The sequence below is a fragment of the Danio aesculapii genome, chromosome 19 (genome assembly GCF_903798145.1).
Source record: "Danio aesculapii chromosome 19, fDanAes4.1, whole genome shotgun sequence".
Classification (NCBI taxonomy): domain Eukaryota; kingdom Metazoa; phylum Chordata; class Actinopteri; order Cypriniformes; family Danionidae; genus Danio; species Danio aesculapii.
Genome location: NC_079453.1, coordinates 11180701 through 11199865, shown reverse-complemented (window position 1 = coordinate 11199865; position 19165 = coordinate 11180701). Strand labels below are relative to the sequence as shown.

The following is a 19165-nucleotide window of genomic DNA, read 5'->3' as shown; positions in this document are numbered from 1 at the left end:
ACATTTGTGCTGCCCATTATATTACAAACCACAGGAGAGGGCAAATTCTTCAGCAGGATAGCGCTCCTTCTCATACTTTAGCCTCCACACCAAAGAAAATCAAAGAAGGTCAGGATTGGCCAGTCCAGGAGGCATTGAAGATGAATCCAAAGAATCTTGATGAACTCTGGGAGTCCTGCAAGAACACTTTCTTTGCCATTCCAGATGACTTCATTAATAAGTTATTTGAGTCATTGCAGAGATGTGTGGTTGCAGTGGTCCAAGCTCATGAGAGTCATACACAATATCAATTCTTATTTCACATCTCCATGACTTTATATTCTATACTGGACATTATTTCTGTTAAGTGATAAGACTTTGGTCTAAGCAAAGTCAGACCTTACTGTCCTAATTAAATAATTAAAAATCAAGGCATGATCATGCTTTATTTTGGTTAAATAAGCGTAATTTAGAGGCCTTTGCCTTTTATATTAGCCACTTCTAATACCAAATGAACTAGAAGTCATATTATTATTTGTTGTTCCTAAAACTTAAAAAGACGAGACTTTTGTCAGGTAGTGAATTTTTATATATCATATAATCATAAATCACTATTTGAATGAAATAAATCACACCATACTGCAACTGTACATTGTCATTAAAGTCAATTATTTGGAGACAATAACACTTATCCTGCATGTTTTCCCTACATCGTTGGTCTTCCGTGAGTCTCCGCTCAGTCAAAGTTCACAGAGAGTGAAAGAATACATTAGTCCCCGTCATCCTCCATGTTCTTGTAGGAATGTTCATAGCCGTTTGACTCACGGCCCAATCTGTTGACTGCTACGTTCTCAAAGGCCCTCCTCATTAACGGATTCTCCTCCAAGACTTCATTGAAGCTGTCCACGCTGAGAGAGTAAAGTCTGCAGTAAGTGTCAGCTCTGACGCTGGCTGTGCGGCGTCCACGCGTCAGCAGACATATCTCTGGAATACAAGTGGAAAATGATGAATTTATGCGTGTAGCTGTCCACATTTTGATTTATTATCACGTTTTAGGTTGCCTTCAAGTGCTCATGGATATTTTACACCAATAAGTGTCAGAAATGTCTCATCTTATCAGAAAGCATTATGGGACATGAGATTGAGTGAATTATGACAGCTTTTTCATTTCGGAGTTAACTAAACCTAAATTTCGTATCTAAAAAACAAACAAACTCACCCCCAAAGTAGCAGCCGTCATTCAGTTTCTTTTCCTTGTTGTCTGAAGTGATCACACTCACACAGCCATGCTGGATGAAGTACATCTTACGACCCAGTGTCCCTTCGCGAATGATGACATCACCAGGCTGAAAGACCTCAAAACGTAACTTTGAGAGGAGCACTGTGACGAAGTGAGGATCAGCGTTTGCAAAGAGGGGCATGTTAGCCACCAGCCCACGGCAGTTATAGTTCACAATCTCCTGCAGGCCAAGCACACAATACAAGATGGGGAATTAGGAATACTGCTACTAGCCCTCACAAAAACTGTAGCATTTTGCTTGGTTTAATTCATTAACCAGGACTCTTGTTGTGAGATTAAAGTGTCCTCATTTATAGATGTGACTGACACTATGCAGCTGGGGGGATTCCAGCGGTTATGAATTACATAGCGATTTTACTGCTTTTACAACCATGCTGTTTTAAAAACTTTTATACTTGTAAAACTCATTCTTGAGGTGCAGCTGATCACAGAAGGTTGGAACAGATCTTTTAATCCAAGTTTCTTTGCAAATCCAGTTCTGTGGACATGTTTATACAAGTTACTATGGATGTTAATACACGCCTGTCAATAATTTGTGGGCATGAAAAAACGCACTGATACATCACGTTGTGGTGGGCCTCAAAATTTTGAGATTTGGATCCTATTTTAACATCAGGAAATTTACCTAAAAAGACTTGTTGTGCGGGCAACACAGTGGCGCAGTGGGTAGCACAATCACCTCACAGCAAGAAGGTCGCTGGTTCGAGACCTCGGCTGGGTCAGTTGGCGTTTCTGTGTGGAGTTTGCATATTCCCCCTGTGTTCGTGTGTTTCTTCCAGGTGCTCTGGTTTCCCCCACAAGTCCAAAGACATGTGGTAAGCTAAATTGTCCGTAGTGTATGTGTGTGAATGAGTGTGTATGGATGTTTCCCAGTGATGGGTTGCAGCTGGAATGGAATTTGCTGTGTAAAAACATATGCTGGATAAGTTGGCGGTTCATTCCGCTGTGGCGACCCCTGATGAATAAAGGGACTAAGCCAAATGAATGAATAAATGAGACTTGTTACGTTTATATCACTTCAATGGGACTATGGACACACTATACCTACACACATTTCTGTCCAAACAGCTTCCAAAAGTTGATTTTACATCGTAGGAGCCCTTTATTAATGTTTTCAGAAGCTAGTAAATTTTTGGTACGTAAGTACAGTAGGTCCCAAATTTTATCAAAACCATTATAGTTATATCCAAGTACTAAGGATACGCAATACTGGAAAAACATATGCAATATAGTTGTTGAGTTTTGCGATAATGATCTTTCTAACAATACAACATTTCCCTAGAAAAATGCTATTTTTGTTAGCTATGTTAAAAAATTATTTATTTATTGATATTAAAATAAACAGATAAAAGGTGTTTTTCAGATCTAAAAAACTGTGTCAAGGTCCAAACATTTAGTCTTTAAAACACTTTGAATGAGTGTAAACCGCAGCAGATATTGTGATTCTTATTGGCTGTTGTCTATATAAGTATTTATTTTCATCTCTGGGTTTACTCCAACCAATAGCAGAACAGCAACTATTGGAGAATGGGGTAAATATAGTAAGGCCCCATCTGAACAGTCAAATTTACATAAACAACCAATGCATAAAATAAATGTAATTTATCCCACATGTCTGCAATATGTATATTTCATAAACTATTACCATGCTAAAGATAATTTAACAATATATATTGCAGCCCTAATAAGTGCACCTAAATATTTAAGAAAATAAACATTTTATTGTCATAATATCAATAAATTTAAAAGAAAATGTCTAAAGGTAACCTCTTTAAGTGGGTCGCTGAGCTCTTCCAGGATATTCTCCTCATCAAACATCTTGCCCTGGAAGCGGTGTTCATAATAATCATGGATCCTCTGCCTCATGTCAGCCGGTAGCTTGTGGAAAGACATGTACTGCTCCACCTGCTTGTACTGTAACAAACCAAGCAACCAAACTGTTGACAAAACAAGAAAACGATGTCTCAAAAACGCTTTACTTAGCAGCTAGTACCTTTTCTTGGTACTGGCGATGGGAAGCATCCAAAGACTGGACCAGGTTGGTGGCATTGCCCAAGAACATGGCATAGCAAGTGGCGCCAATTATCATGCTGATCATTGTGAGCCAGACATCAGTGGGTCCCTCAGGAGCCTGAGCACCATATCCGATACACAACATGTGGCTCATGGCCATAAACAAGGCATAGGAGTATTGGACATCCCAAGTGGAATTCTGGCATAGTAAGACATATAGCAAATTTATAAATATTTATCAAGGAGTCTTTATTAATATCCAAATGTAGTTTTACGTAAAGAAATTTAGCAGTGCATCACTAAAATTAATTCAATATAGACATCAACACAATGTACAACACAAAATATATAAAAAATACAAGCCATGACAAAACCCAAAAATCTCGAGCTCAATAACAACGTACTAATGCTAGCAGGGAATGTTCTCTCCCTCCTTTATTATTATTTTTATTTCAGAATCAGAATCAGAAAGAGCTTTATTGCCAGGTATGTTCACACATACGAGGAATTTGTTTTCGTGACAGCTTCTACAGTGCAACAGGATTACAGAGACAGGACAAAAAACAGATAATAAATATATTTTAAAAAATAGAAGTAGGTAGTGAATGCAAATATACAAATTGACAAGTGTATGTACAGGTATATTACTATATACAACGTTATACGTGCAGCTGTTATGTGCAAATTGGCATGTAAAGTGTGTTGTTAAATAAGTGTATATGTGTATAAAAGTGTATAGCAAGTAGTGATGTTGGTTTCGCAATTATTATCATCAAGTGTTGATGAGATGGATTGCCTGAGGGAAGAAACTGTTTCTGTGTCTGGCTGTTCTGGTGCGCAGTGCTCAGTAGCGTCGACCAGAAGGTAAAAGTTCAAAGAGGCAGTGTGCTGGGTGTGAGGGGTCCAGAGTGATTTTGGCAGCCCTTCTGCTCGCTCTGGATAAGTACAGTTCTTGGGGAGTAGGAAGGGTTGTACCAGTGATTCGCTTAGCAGTCCGAGCAATTTAGCAATTCGATTGCTGCTGGGACACAGTGGTGTGAAGATACGATGTTCCAGTATCTTCCTATACATTTAGGACTTCCTTTAGGAAAGGGATGAGCATTTTTTTAAAGCAGGCGTGCCCAAACTCTGTCATGGAGGGCCGGTGTCCTGCAGATTTTAGCTCCAACTTGCCTCAACACACCTGTATGGATGTTTCTAACAAGCCGAGTAAGAGCTTGATTAGCTAGCCTGGGTGTGTCTGATTGGGGTTGGAACTAAACTTTGCAGGACATCGGCCCTCCAGGACCGAGTTGGGGCACCTCTGTTCTGGAAAATCTATGAGACAAACATACCACCATGTTGTTTTTGGAGACCCAGCAGGTTGGAGGGAAGTCTTGTAGCATTGGCACCATGAACTGCATGCAGCCATCCCAGTGGCACAGCAGCAGCATCATCCCAATCAGATTCACTATGCGAACCACCGCGCTTGCTAGGTCATAGGTCATGTGGAAGATCTGTAAAAAACAACAATAAAAATAAGTGAAATGGACAGCTAGAATAGATCTGAAGTTGTGGTCATGTTTTTTGATTTCATCTTTCTGGTCACACTCAGTTATAGCAGGTTTAACCTGGCATTCCCCAAGGCTCGGTTTTTGATCTTCTTCAGTTCACTGTTATTTATTGCGTTTTGATTATACATATAAGAAACATGGTGTTCATTATCAATGTTTCCACCTAAATTTGAAAATTTAAATTATGCACTAAAATAAAAATTGCATTTGCGAATAAAGTACTGTTCACCACATATTTAAAAAAATAATTATGATTTATATATCAAAACTCAAATTTTATGCATAATGTAATGCGTGTATTTATATATTGCATTTATGGTGTAAGGCCATACACCCAAAGCGCTTCACACCAACACCAGTGTACAGCATCCACTTGGATGATGCAACGGCAGCCATAGGACAACCAGCACCAGTGCGCTTACTACACACCAGCTATTGGTGAAGTGGAGAGAATCGGTGGATGGGGATGATTGGGAGGCCATGATGAGTAAGAGCCGATGAAGAGATTTTGGCCAGGACACAGGGGTTCCACCCCTATTCTTTTACAATAAGTGCCATGAGATTTTTTTATGACCACAGAGGGTCAAGATCTCAGTTTAACGTCTCATCCAAAAGATGGCGTTTACTGACAATATGGTGTCCCCTTCACAGTACTGGGGCATTAAGACTCGCACAGACCACAGGTTCAGCACCCCCTGCTGGCTTCACTAACATCACTTACAACAGCAACCTAGTTTTTCCATGTGGTCTCCCATCCAGGTACTGACCAGTCTCAAGTGTATCTGTCTGCGGATTGTAAGACAGGGGCGTAACATGAAGAAACAAAACTTATCGTAAGTTAGAGAGGCGTAACTTGCAGTTATCAAGATTCCATTAAACCATGTAAGATGTCACAACAAAATGTTGTTTGCAAATGTGAGTTTTCTCCAAATTTATCCACAACCAATTCATTAGATACATTATTATATTCATTCATTTAGCAACTCCACCATGTAACTCGCTGACTTCATCCGTTTTGTCACGACAGTTAGCCTACTCTGCGTCACCCCCTGTGGTTGCAAATAACAGTACAATGGCAAGCGTGTCAAGTAAGAAAGCCTCCACAACTTTCGCACCTGTACCCTAATAACTATGATGGTTGGGTTTAGGTTTGGGGAAGGTGTAGACGTTAATAACTGTGGTAGTTGGGTTTAGGGTTGTGGTAGTATAGACGTTAATAACAGTGATGGTTGGGTTATGGGTTGGGGTAGGTGTAGACATTAATAACTTTGATGGTTCAGTTTTGGTTTGGGGAAGGTGTAGATGTTAATAACTGTGATGGTTGGGTTAAGGGTTGGGGTAGTTGTAGACGTTAATAATTGTGATAGTTGGGTTTTGGTTTGGGGAAGGTGTAGATGTTAATAACTGTGATGGTTGGGTTAAGGGTTGGGGTAGTTGTAGACGTTAATAATTGTGATAGTTGGGTTTTGGTTTGGGGAAGGTGTAGATGTTAATAACTGTGATGGTTGGGTTAAGGGTTGTGGTAGGTGTTGACTTTAATAACTATGATGGTTGGGTTAAGGGTTGGGGTAGTTGTAGACGTTAATAATTGTGATAGTTGGGTTTTGGTTTGGGGAAGGTGTAGATGTTAATAACTGTGATGGTTGGGTTAAGGGTTGGGGTAGTTGTAGACGTTAATAATTGTGATAGTTGGGTTTTGGTTTGGGGAAGGTGTAGATGTTAATAACTGTGATGGTTGGGTTAAGGGTTGTGGTAGGTGTTGAATTTAATAACTGTGATGGCTGGGTTAAGGCTTGTGGTAGGTGTAGACATTAATGACAATGATGGTTGAGTTTAGGGTTGGGGAATGTGTAGCTGTTAATAATGAAGATGGTTAGGTTAAGGGTTGTGGTAGTATAGATGTTAATAACTGTGATGGTTGTGTTAAGGGTTAGGGTAGGTGTAGACATTAATAACTTTGATGGTTGTTTTAAGGGTTAGGGTAGGTGTAGACGTTAATAACAATGATGGTTGGGTTAAGGGTTGTGGTAGTATAGACGTTAATAACTGTGATGGTTGGGTTTAGGGTTGGGGAAGGTGTAGACATTAGTAACTATAATGGTTGGGTTAAGGCTTAGGGTAGGTCTAGACTTTAATAACTATGATGGTTGGGTTAAGAGTTGGGGAAGGTGTAGACGTTATGTAACTGATGTAACATAGTTTTGACGTGGGTCTCCATAACATCAAGTTACGCCTGTATTGTACTAAAAGTTACACCCCTTCATGTTACGCCACTGTTTTGCAGTCCGCAGACAGACCATACTTACCAGTCTCAGCCCTGCTTAACTTCAGTGAGTTACCGGTCTTGGGCTGAAGGGTGATATGGCTTTCGCTATGTTTGCATTTTGATAATATTATCTGACTAACATGTTTGCATTTTGACTGATAGCTAAAATTAATAGCCAACAAAAGTAACAAAAGTTGGAAATTTAAATGATTGCATTTACAAATAAAGTACTGTTCACCACATATTTAAAAAAATTATTGATTATAGTATTTTCAATCATTTAAAAAATAACAGATTTAAGTATGAAAACAATATAACAGTCAACAAAGTCTTCTTAATGTTAACATACAAGAAAAGTAACTTCTTAGGTGGACCAAGATATTACATTAACCTTGATAAAAAAAAAACATAAACTAAAAAGTGTAAACTAACAGTTTTTGCTATCCTAATCTAGATCTAGAATCGGTTGCTTACCTCCTCCCACTGATGAATGTACCGTATAAGTCTGGACAAGCGCAGCAGTCTGAGCAAGCTGAGGATCTTGGTGAAGCGCACAATACGTAAAGCCCTGGCGGTGCGATACACCTCTGCTGACTCCAGCCGGGACTCTATGTCCACTATCAGGAAGATGTAGTCCACTGGTATGGAGGAGATGAAATCCACCAGGAACCAGCCTCGCAGGTAACGCCGGCTGATGATTTGCGGGTCTAGGATGATTTGGGAGTTGTCACCCTCCATAATGCCGGTGCGAAAGTTGAAGACGAGGTCGGCCAGGAAAAGCGTGTCAGAGGCTACGTTAAAGGTGATCCACGGCAGGGTGTTCTGGTCCTCAAAGAAGGTGATTCCCCATGGAAGGATGACCAGGTTCCCCATCATCAGGCAAAGCATCACCAAGTCCCAGTAAAACCTGTGTGTGAAGATGCATGATGTAAGGAACAAAGGATGGATTCTGGGTATAAGGCTGCACAATATTGAAAAAATCTGACATTGATATATTTTATTTTGCCACAGTATATATTGCAATATTAATATAACTTTACCAGATGATTTGAATAGCTCTATTAGGAAAGATTTCATTCATTTAGATCAACTGGGATGATCAAGTCTTTTTCTATGCAGTGTGTATGCATAAAATATAATCAATTATAAGCAAAAATAAATAAACAGTGCTTTATGGTTTTCTGGCGAGTCTAACCATATCTAAGTACAGAACCTGAACATTCATTCATTTTCTTTTTGGCTTAGTCCCTTTATTAATCAGAAGTTGCCACAATAGAATGAACCGCCAGATTATCCAACATGAAGGAGGTCCTTCCAGCTGCAAGCCATCACTGGGAAACACCTATACACTCTCATTCACACACGTACACTATGGTCAATTAAGCTTATGGAGCAGAACTTGAACAATCAAACGTAAAATAACATGGTTATTATTGTATCAAAAATTAAAAAATAAGCATATTTAATAATATCTTTATCTTTTAATCTTTAGTAAATAACCTAATCCTGCGATGTGACTTTTGCGGATACACACATTGCGATATCGATGCTCAAATGATACATTGTTCAGCCCTAATTCTGGGGTATATTGTATAATAAAACTCTGTAAGAATCTGTAATTTAAAAAATCTAATTACATTTTTATGCAGTTTTATGTCAATTTTATGCAGATTATTATGATAAATGATAGTAATTATTATATATAAAAATTGGGCAATAACGTAGCTAATTTTTAATTCAGAATTTTTAGATTTAAGTTTTAAAAGTGTTTCTTTGACTTTCCAAATGAGTGAAAAATATTGAGAGATTAGAACAGAGAGTTGTGGTTGATCATCTACTGTCTTGGAAACATTCACGCGGCTAATTTACACTGCAAAAATGTTTTTCTTACTTAAGAGTTTTTGTTTTGTTTCTAGTCCAACTTCAAATTAAAATTAAGTTGTTTTTTCATTAAAACAAGCAAAATAATCTGCTAAAGGGACAGGTAAAATAATTTTGCTTTTGTTTTGAAGAAAACAAAACATGAGGAAAGCATTTTTGCAGTGCAATGCTAGCATAATAATTGTAAATTATAGCAAAATTAAAAAATAAATAAATAAAAATAAATAAATAAATAAACAAACAAAAAATAATAATAAATAAAATAAAATAAAATAAAATAAAATAAAATAAAATAAAATAAAAAATAAAAGACTTTGGTCCATTTACAATATTATTAACTATCAAAACAAGTCATCAGTATATAAAAATGGTCCATTGTTTTGTTTTGTTTTGTTTTTAATTAATTGTTTACAGTTACTAAAGTAAACTGAAAATAAAACAAAAACACCATGAATTACAAGTAGGTATGAGCATTATTTTTGTACAGTATGAAAAATTTTGTTGCAAATGGCTTTTAACAATATTTATATAAAACAATACGAACCAATATTATTAAACCATAAAAATATGTGCAAGATTTCAGCTGTTAGACAAATAATAATTGATCTTCTGAATTCATTTCACACCTTTCAGTAGCCAATGCTGCGTCTACACTAAACATATATCCCATAAAAACTGTATTAAAATATAAAATGTAGAAAAATCCTTGTGGCCTTTCAGACCTACATGTAGGCGTGTAGCTTAAAGGTTGCAGGTGCTATAGGGTGACCATCTCTGTAACTTAATACGCTGCCGTTTCATGGAAATATATTCAACAAGACATTTGCACATAAATAGAAGACAGTTTTTTAAGAAACAAATAAATAACGTACAACAAAGTTTATTCATCACAAAATAAATCATAAAGTCTGATTCAGAAGTTCAATCACTCAATGAAGTGTTCACTAAAGTCATTGTTAATTGCTAGGAGTTGTTATTAATTACTGAAGTGGTAATGGAGAGTGGTAACGGAAATGTACAGTATGTGAGTGTTTAAACTGGATATGCAGCCTTTTGCACACGAGCAGCTTAGCATGAGGCATGTACGTGTGGTTGGGGATGGGTTGGAGTTTCCACCTGTGCTCATATTTTCCAAAGCAGTGTCAGTCACATGGCATGAATAGGTATCTGAATACTCTCATGTCTCATATATTATGGTGGCTCATATCAATGGTAAATAATATCAGACAACTCCAATGATGACAACTGAGCACAATGAAGATTTGCATTCAAATCAAGGACATTCATAATATGACATTTCTGCCGCCAAAATCTGCTGACAGCTTTGAAAATGTTTTGAATTAATTTTCAACAAATAAAGTGATTTTACACAACACTGCTTTTAACAAAAAATGAAACAATTTCAAATGAAACATTACATTTATTTACACAACAAGGGCATTTTGTCGAGCATGAAAATATACGATTTTGAAAACAAGATTAAACGTGCAAGTTATAAAAATGATATGGCTTTCATCTCGGAATATGATTTTGTTAAAATGGTGATATCATATATGCTAAATATTTCCTCTATAGTACAACACGGTTTAACAAACATACCCCGAGGTATCTTATTGACCATTAAATTTCGGATTTATTAGCTTTCAATATTACTGCATTTATATACAATTATCAGAGTCCGGAAGTGCCGTCAACTTATCTGGGCTCAGAGGCATCTGGGATGAACCACCACACAGTGCAATCGTGTACTGTGATCAGTGAATCAGTATTTCAGGTATTTTTTGGAAGCAATGGAAGCCCTGTGCTCCCGACCAAAGAAACGGATCATTCAGCCCTTGCCAAAGATAACTTGCACTTCTGTGATGGCACCATTAGTGCTGAAAATTATAGATTTTGGAGCACAATAATGCTGCCTTCTTTTCCAGTGTTGTCCAGGCATATTTTAACAAGACAAAGCAAAACCACATTCTGCACACATTACAAAGCCCTGGCTGCGGAGGAAGAGGATACAGGTAATTGACTGGCCTGCCTGCAGTCCCGACCTATCTCTTATAGAGAATGTGTGGCGGATTTTGAAGCACAAACGAAGACCACATACTGTTAGCCACCTTAAAACTTGTTTGCAGCAAAAATGGGACAAAATTACACCTGAAAGGAATGGAACTTTTGGAAAGGAATGGCAACATTACAACGTGGTAAATGTTTTACCGTTCCAAAATAAATCACGAGGAGTACATTAAATCATTTTTGTTGTATTGTCTGCATTGAAATACAAGTCATTTAGAAATCCGTACTTTTTTATTTGTGGTTTCCTTATTTTGATTTGGTGTTTTTTTTTATTGTTAAAAAAAGTGTTAAAGTAAACACCTAAAAATGAAAATTGAATTCTATTTAAGTATGGAGTAACATGGAAAAAAAAATTTTGGACATTTTTACATTTAGAAACTGCTCGTAAATTTTGCAAGTAATTAGCAAAAACCAGCAAGTAATGCACAATATGGACATTTTAGCAGCGATATTTTGATGTGGAAGTCAATGACTGATAAACGGATCAATAGGTATAAATATTGATGTGGATTTTTCTCATCTTGAATGCAAAAGCAAAAGACAAACAAATACGGCAGACAGCTGATTTTACACTTTAAATTTTAGCAGCTTGTTCAAACTAATTTAAAATGAGCTAAAACAACAATTCTTGAGCTTTATTTTGGGACAGCTTAATATTTTATGTTAAATCCACTTAAATTTGTTAACTTAATCAATTTGTGTTGGGAGAAGATGAATGAATTGTATGGAATCCTGCATTTTTTAGTCTACTTTAAAAATCTAAATGGCAGAAAACAAGGAAAGATCATCACAAGATCATTTAAAAACCATACCAATTTACTGATACCAATCAGGTACGTTCATTCTTTAAGAAAAAGACTGAAATAGTATTTGTCTAAAGTCTCATTTATTTCTTTGGATACTGTGTATGATTCAGTTGTGGAGATTAGGAGTTTGCATTACCGACCACGGTTTGCTTTCCGCAAACACAATCCGCTTATCCTCTGACATCTTGCTGCTTTCTCTGTGTACAAGTTTTAGACAAAGAGCATCAACCTGACACTCTGTAGCCAAGTGTCTTTTTACGGCCATCCATCAGCGCTGATAGCCTTTCTGGCTAATGGTAACTCTATAAGGGAAAGCGCTGTAACTGACCTGTGCACCGTTATTATTATGCTTTACTGTGCTGATTGATTGAGTCGTACTTTAACGGCCTGATTTGCAGTGTAATTGCTTGTGGACATTGTGCTTGTGGACAATTAATTAAAGTTACAAGGGGTTATATAAGCAGCGTTGGGTGAGTTACTTCAAAAAGGTGGTTAATTACTAATTAGGTCACTATTTAAACTACTTTTCTTAATACTTTGTTTAAAAGTCATTTAATTATTCAGTAAGTAATTGAATTACTTGGGTCAAGCCGTGTTTACACAAGTGTGGTTTCATTTTAAAAAAGGAAAAGAATTTTAGGGAGAAAACTCTTCTTGTTGCAGCACGGTGGCTCACTTGGGATTTAATGGATCACGGTTTATCCATGATTCGCTTGCATCACAACCCATGGTTTGAAACACGAGTGACCCGCAGATTAAAATTTTTTTTTACTGGACTAAATTTGTAACATTCGAATTGAGATCACCTCTCGCATCATTCAAATTACAACTTTGAAAGCATTTAGGCTTTCCTGTAAAATATAATGATATCGGAAGAAATTGTGGTAAGTTATTCGGGATGGGGTGGGTTTCTTAGGTTATTAAAGGTGTTTTCTGTCACTACTTGTTTAGCCTGCATTAATGCATTCAGTGTACGATGCACGATTAATCATTAAAAGATTGAGATCTCAACAACCACGCAACATAAATGATAAATGATGGTGATTTGCAAATGTTTATTAATCCTTCGAATCGCTACATTCAAATCAAGTGTTTGAAAATGCACAAATCAAGAAAGAGATTCAGTCTTTAGTCTTTTAAGTTACTGGGATAACCGTTTATAGATTAGGTAAAACCACTGATTTTTATGGTAAAGATTAAAACCACCATCATATGCATTTAACGATGCTCAAAAATGAAAGTTGTAGGCAGCAATTACATTATTTAACCAATAGGTGGCGACAACCAGAAATCACAAATACACCGAATAAATCTTCAAAAATGACACATATAGCAATGAACGAACTCTGTCCGCACTATACAATATAAATTGCATGATACACAACCATTCATGCTCACTGTATGCACATCTGGCTGGGTAAATGCCGTCTATTGGTTGTGTAATGGCCATATGAGAGGGGTTGACGAATCATGAAACGATACGCAATAGTGATTGTGGACTACTTTTATTCAAAATTTTCCATTTCAGCCCATCTATACTGAAGCTAACATCTTTTCCAAACTAAAACAGGCTTCTTCATTGTTCAAAATCGTACATTTTAGTTGGTCAGGGATGCCAGAGAAGCCTAAACGTTTTAAAATTAAAACACACTAAAATGACTTTTGCTGCTTGTTTAAACTACTTATTTAAAATGAGTTGACACAACACAACTCTTAAAGGGCACCTATGATGAAAATCTTCTTTTGTAAGCTGTTTAGACAGAACTGTGTGCAGGTATAGTGTGTCCACAGTCATATTGGAGTGATATAAACACAATAAGTCTTCCTGACGTTAAAATAAGATCCAAATCCCTCCCATTTTGAGACCCGTGATGTAGTAGTGCAGTTTCCCCGCCCACCGAATTGATTGACAGCCACGTATTAGCATGTCTCCATAGTAACGTGTATAATCATATCAGCAAGACAGGACATGCGCAAAGCAACTGGGATTAAAAGATCTGTTCAGCTCTCTGTGATCATCAATCATCATCAAATGTGATCAAGAATGAATTTGACAAGTTTAAAACGTTTTTAAAACAGTGCATGTTTGTAATAAAGACAGTAAAATCGCTGTAATTCATCACCACAGCTGCATGTCAGTACAATTATAAAAGAAGTAGCTTCAATCCCAGTTTGTGGACATTAAATTAGGTTTATTTTGCAATGGATAATAACGTGTATCCTGTCACATTTACAGAGCAAAAACAATGCAAGGTTAAACGCGCGCTGTGTGTGTGTGTGTCTGTCTGCTGTGTTTTTGTGTGTGCGTGAACTTGTGTAACGACATTGTGTGTGACTCATCGCAGAAAGGCTTGAATTAACTCCACAACAAATACATCGAATAATCATTGGGAAAGTTCTTACTGTAGTATTTCTCACAAACGTTACGTGAGATCTGCTTCCTTCATGTCTGTCACTGTGCTGTTTATCTGACGCAGCCGGAGATTCAGGCACACTCTGACAGGCACGTCAGAGCTGTGGGCGGGGAGAACCAGCTCATTTGCATTAAAGGCACAGGCAACAAAAACAGCTACAATGTGTTCAGAGCAGAAAATTTCAATAAAATTTCAGATTCCAGAAAATGTTAAATTCTGAAAGGTATAATAAATAGTCTGACTTGTGTTTTGAGCTGAAACTTTACAGACACATTCTGGGGACACAAAATACTTATCTTAAATCTTGGAAAAGGGGTAAAACAGGTGCCCCTTAAGAGTTTTTTTGGACAACTTAAACATTTTATATTCAATCCACTTAAATTTGTAAAAACTGTTAAGTTAACTTAATCGATTTGTGTTATGACAACGTGAAGGAATTATGTGGAACACTGTATTTTTTGCAGTCTAGGGTAAACACCATCTCAATACTACATAAAATCAAGACGCAATAGAAATGAAAACTCTTAGTTTTATTTTACGAAATGCCAATACTTAAGTAAAGTTATATAAGATTACAGTATGCTTATCAAAACATAAAATTCTTAATGACGCCATATATTATCATTAATTTATAACTCAATTTATTGTTTCTTAAGCATATGCTGTTGTCAGATAAATGTCTTTAGTTGAAAAATTGATTTATTTGGCTAAATATACATTTTAAAAAAGTATGTGTTAATTAAAAGTTTCCCTACTTCATGATTCACAAGTGTTTTCTGTTTATTTACTGATGTGAATTGCATTATGGGATGTTGATCGCTGCTCTGTCGACTTTTGATGTTGAAAATTCAACTCTACAGTTTAACAAAGTGACTTTTATTGACATTTTAGTAGTCTGAAATAATATAATGTATAAGAAATAGTGAAATAAGTCTGTAAAATGCACTGGCAGTTTTTTACAAGGTTTTTGTACTGTTATATACAACACCATCCCAGATGTTTGGTTTCTTGTAAGTTACATGTATAGTTGAGGATGATCAACACATTTGAGGCTGCAGGTCACTGATTATTTTTTTAAACAATTTTGTTGTTACATCACAGGAGATCATGTCACTGCTTAACAGTCATATAATCTAAGCACTGAAACGTAACCCTTAACACACCTTTATGTGAAACACTAACAGTCAAGAGCCTCTAAAAAATGTCCCCAGAGAATTCTGTAAATACATTTGACCCTTATTTATTTGAAGTACTCTTTATTTTCAATTCTCATTTTAGTGATTAACAATTCTGTTTTACCTCACGTATTCCATTAAAAAATGAACATGGATCAGTAAAGTTTTATTCACTAAAAATCTAAAACAAAAGAAATAAAGGCCAACTAAAATGAGAAATATTACAAATATTTTTGTTCCTATACATATATCTTATATTATATATTTATTATTAATATTTTACTGTATATTATTAATTTCATTCATTCATTTTCTTTTCTGCTTAGTCCTTTTATTAATCAGGGGTCGCCACAGCGGAATGTACCACCAACTTCCAGCATATGTTTTACGCAGAGGATGCCCTTCCAGCTGCTGAGCCCTTCCAGCTCACTGAGAATATATTATTTATTTGATTATGAAAAATAGAACACTTACACTTTACATTAATAAAACTAAAACATATTTATATATACTTATAAAATGGTTAAAAAAAAAGCTATAAAATAAATGAAAATTAGCAAAAATAAGTATGAAAACACTTTGGATGGTCACTTTGGATTAACCATCTGCCAAATGATTAAATGTAAGCATAAAAACTTCTGGAAAACACATGAAATGCATTAAACTGCATCATTTAAAAATAAAAAAAATAAATAGGCTGCAGCTGTGCCAATAAAAAAGGAAACATAATTATTTATGCCGAGTGCATTCTGGGAAGATAGCAAATAGATCATTTTTGAGAGGAAGCTAATTTAAACGGTATATATATATATATATATATATATATATATATATATATATATATATATATATATATATATATATATATATATATATATATATATATATATATATTTACTATATATACATTTACTATATATATTAAGTGTCAGAGTGTCACTATGTCTGTTTTACATAGTAACACTTATTATTGTTATGAAAAAAAAAAAAAATACTATGGTACATTCATAAATATCAACCTTGCCATGAAAAAATTTAGTTTTCGACAAAATATCGAAACCGTTTCTGCGTTTTTTGTGTAATCAAGTATTTTACAGTGATTTAACAATACTCAAAAATGTCTCTGTCAATGTTGTCAAACTATTATATTATATTATATATTATATACACTATTATATTGTATCTGTCACATCCATAACAAAGCTTTTTCCTTATAAATGCAAAAAATGTGAAATAAAGCAAAATATTATAGTTTTTGTTCTATAGTGAGCCAACTCTTGTCCTTTTGATTAGCTTTGTTTCTTTTGGGTTTTGTAGTTTAATTCACAGAATTTCTACAAAGTATGTTGTAGACTGTAACTTGCATACCTTTTTAGGCACATCCATAGTGCATGTTTATTTTCCTCATTTAAAATATAAAACATATTTACAGACTGATCTTTTTCTGATCCCATAACTCTGTGGTTGTTTGTTTTGAAAAATATAAACAGATGTTTCAATATAATGTCAGCATATACTTTCTATGTGAATGTATGTTTTAAGATTTTACTGCAAATGCCACATCCATAACTCTGGATTTTCTTTTATATACTTGAATATGAGTACATCTTTATTTTGGGGCGACCTGTCCCTTTAAAAATGAGCATTCATTTTGATGCATGATAATTTATCATTTTTGTGCAGAGTTTGGTTTATAAAAAATATGTTTTTACTTAGTGTAAAATTGATTTCTGGAAAGACTGTTGACTGTTTACTTTAAAATAATAATAATAATAATAATAATAATAATAATATTAATAATAAATAATAAATAAATAAATATGAAAATAAATATGAAAATAAATATGAAAATAAAAAATAGAGTTAAATTAAAATATTTCTTAATGAGAAAAGTCTGAATTGTCTTATAAGTGTATTAAACGTCCATTTGCTTGATCTACACTCAAAAATTGACATTTGCAATTTGTTCAAACAATTTATTTAAAAAGAACTAAAACAACACAAGTCTTGACGTTTTTTTTTTTGCGACAACTTCATTGTTTTATGTCCAATCCACTTAAAATGGTAAAAACTAATATGTTAATTTAATTCCCTCGGGTTGTCCCAACATATTGTGTGGAACTAAGCATTTTTAGTGTTAGAATCGTTTCTACAATTGAGACTGATTTCCACAACAACATCGAGGTCCACAATGGAAATGAGCCAATGGCTTTTTTGTGTATTTCATCAATGACAGTTTTTAAAATATGTACGAATCAAGTCTTATTGGACTTGTTTGTATGTTCTTGTTAAATTGTCAAGTAAAAACAAACAATCCCATGACTCTTTAAAGTGCATGAACCGGAACCGAGGACCGTTTTTTTTATTGTGATGCAGTTCCTAGAGAAGTGGAATGTTAAATGAGAAAACAGTGGGCGTGGCTTGTTTTTCTACTGTGAGCTGATTGGATATAGTAAAGTAGGCATTTCATTTCATTTTAGTTATTACAACCTAACAGACCTCCTCCCCATCATTTCTGTTTGTTGTCAAAACGGACAGTTGGAGGGGCGTGGTTAAATATGTTAGCCACGCCCAATACCTCAGACAGACGTAATCGGACAGTTTAACTGAAAACAAACAGTCCAGTGCATTGTCAGATTTCAATTAAAGATTAGAAGGGTAAACATTTTTTTTCTCAATGACATGCACAGATGAAGTGTGTCACAACTGAACCACAACTAGAGCTATCGAAATCATATGGTTAGTTTTGATTTCATGTGTACTTCAAGTCATATATTCCTTCCCACTTACTCGTCACTCACCTGAAGTCGCTGTATGGATGTATAATCCACACCCCAAATGACTTGACCCTATCCTGCTCGGCCGCGACCCCTTTAGCGCTCCCAAACATCCGCAGGGAGAACTTATTAACCCCAGGCTGGAGCATGGAACTAAACTGCCTCTGGAGGAACGTGGACTGGTCAACAAACGGCCCGTCCTCTGCTTCAGACGCCACAGGGGCTCCTGAGGACTCGGGCATGGCTTTATGGGGGCGAGGCGGGGTGGCAGCGGTCACGGTGGTGGTGGCTGTGGTCCCGTCCATCCCTGCTGTTACCTCCAGGGACTTTGATGTGGGACTGGCCCCTGAATCCGAGCGCTCCTGGTTGTGGTTTACGATGGACAGCAGTCTCCGGCTCACATCCTCGGCTTCTCCTCGCAGTAAAGTTCTAGAGGATGAACGCCAGCCGGTTAGGGAGAAACTCCCTCTGGAGCGAAGCTTGGAGTCCCCGTTTGAAGCCGGAGGTTGACCATCGCCGTCCATATTGCAGATCTACTGATACTCCTGCAGGTTCAAGACTAGTTTGACAAGAAGAATAAAATGAGGACACCCAAAAACACACAATTCTACACCCCAAAACATGATGTTTGCTGTTTGTTCAAACTACTTAATTAAAGTGAAGTTTCACGAACTAATTTCGAGAGGAGCATGTGATATGATTGATCACAGCTAGTCTCTCATCTATAATCATTAGTAAGCCAATCAGATTAATCCAAACTCACTATAAGTAGCCTGTCTAAAACTTATCCCTTATGTTCATTTTCCGAAGAAACCCCCCATCCACCCCATCTCCCCTTTAAAGACCAGGGGGAGCTTTCGAGAACGGCCTGATCTCATACCCCCCTTACATGCTCATTGACCAGGCGGGAGCCCTGGGTACAATTATCTCCAAG

The 19165-nt window shown here is 36.1% G+C and overlaps 1 protein-coding gene across 1 annotated transcript; it reads right to left on the bottom strand.

Annotated features, from left to right (window-relative positions):
- Window positions 1-706: 706 nt before the first annotated feature.
- Window positions 707-18601, bottom strand: hcn3 (hyperpolarization activated cyclic nucleotide-gated potassium channel 3). The gene is made up of 7 exons (XM_056479974.1): window positions 18256-18601; window positions 7586-8018; window positions 4627-4788; window positions 3273-3491; window positions 3047-3193; window positions 1199-1439; window positions 707-963 (listed from the first exon to the last, which is right to left on the bottom strand). The coding sequence occupies exons 1-7, from the start codon at window positions 18534-18536 to the stop codon at window positions 749-751; spliced, it is 1698 nt and encodes a 565-aa protein (XP_056335949.1). The 5' UTR covers window positions 18537-18601; the 3' UTR covers window positions 707-748.
- Window positions 18602-19165: the final 564 nt, after the last annotated feature.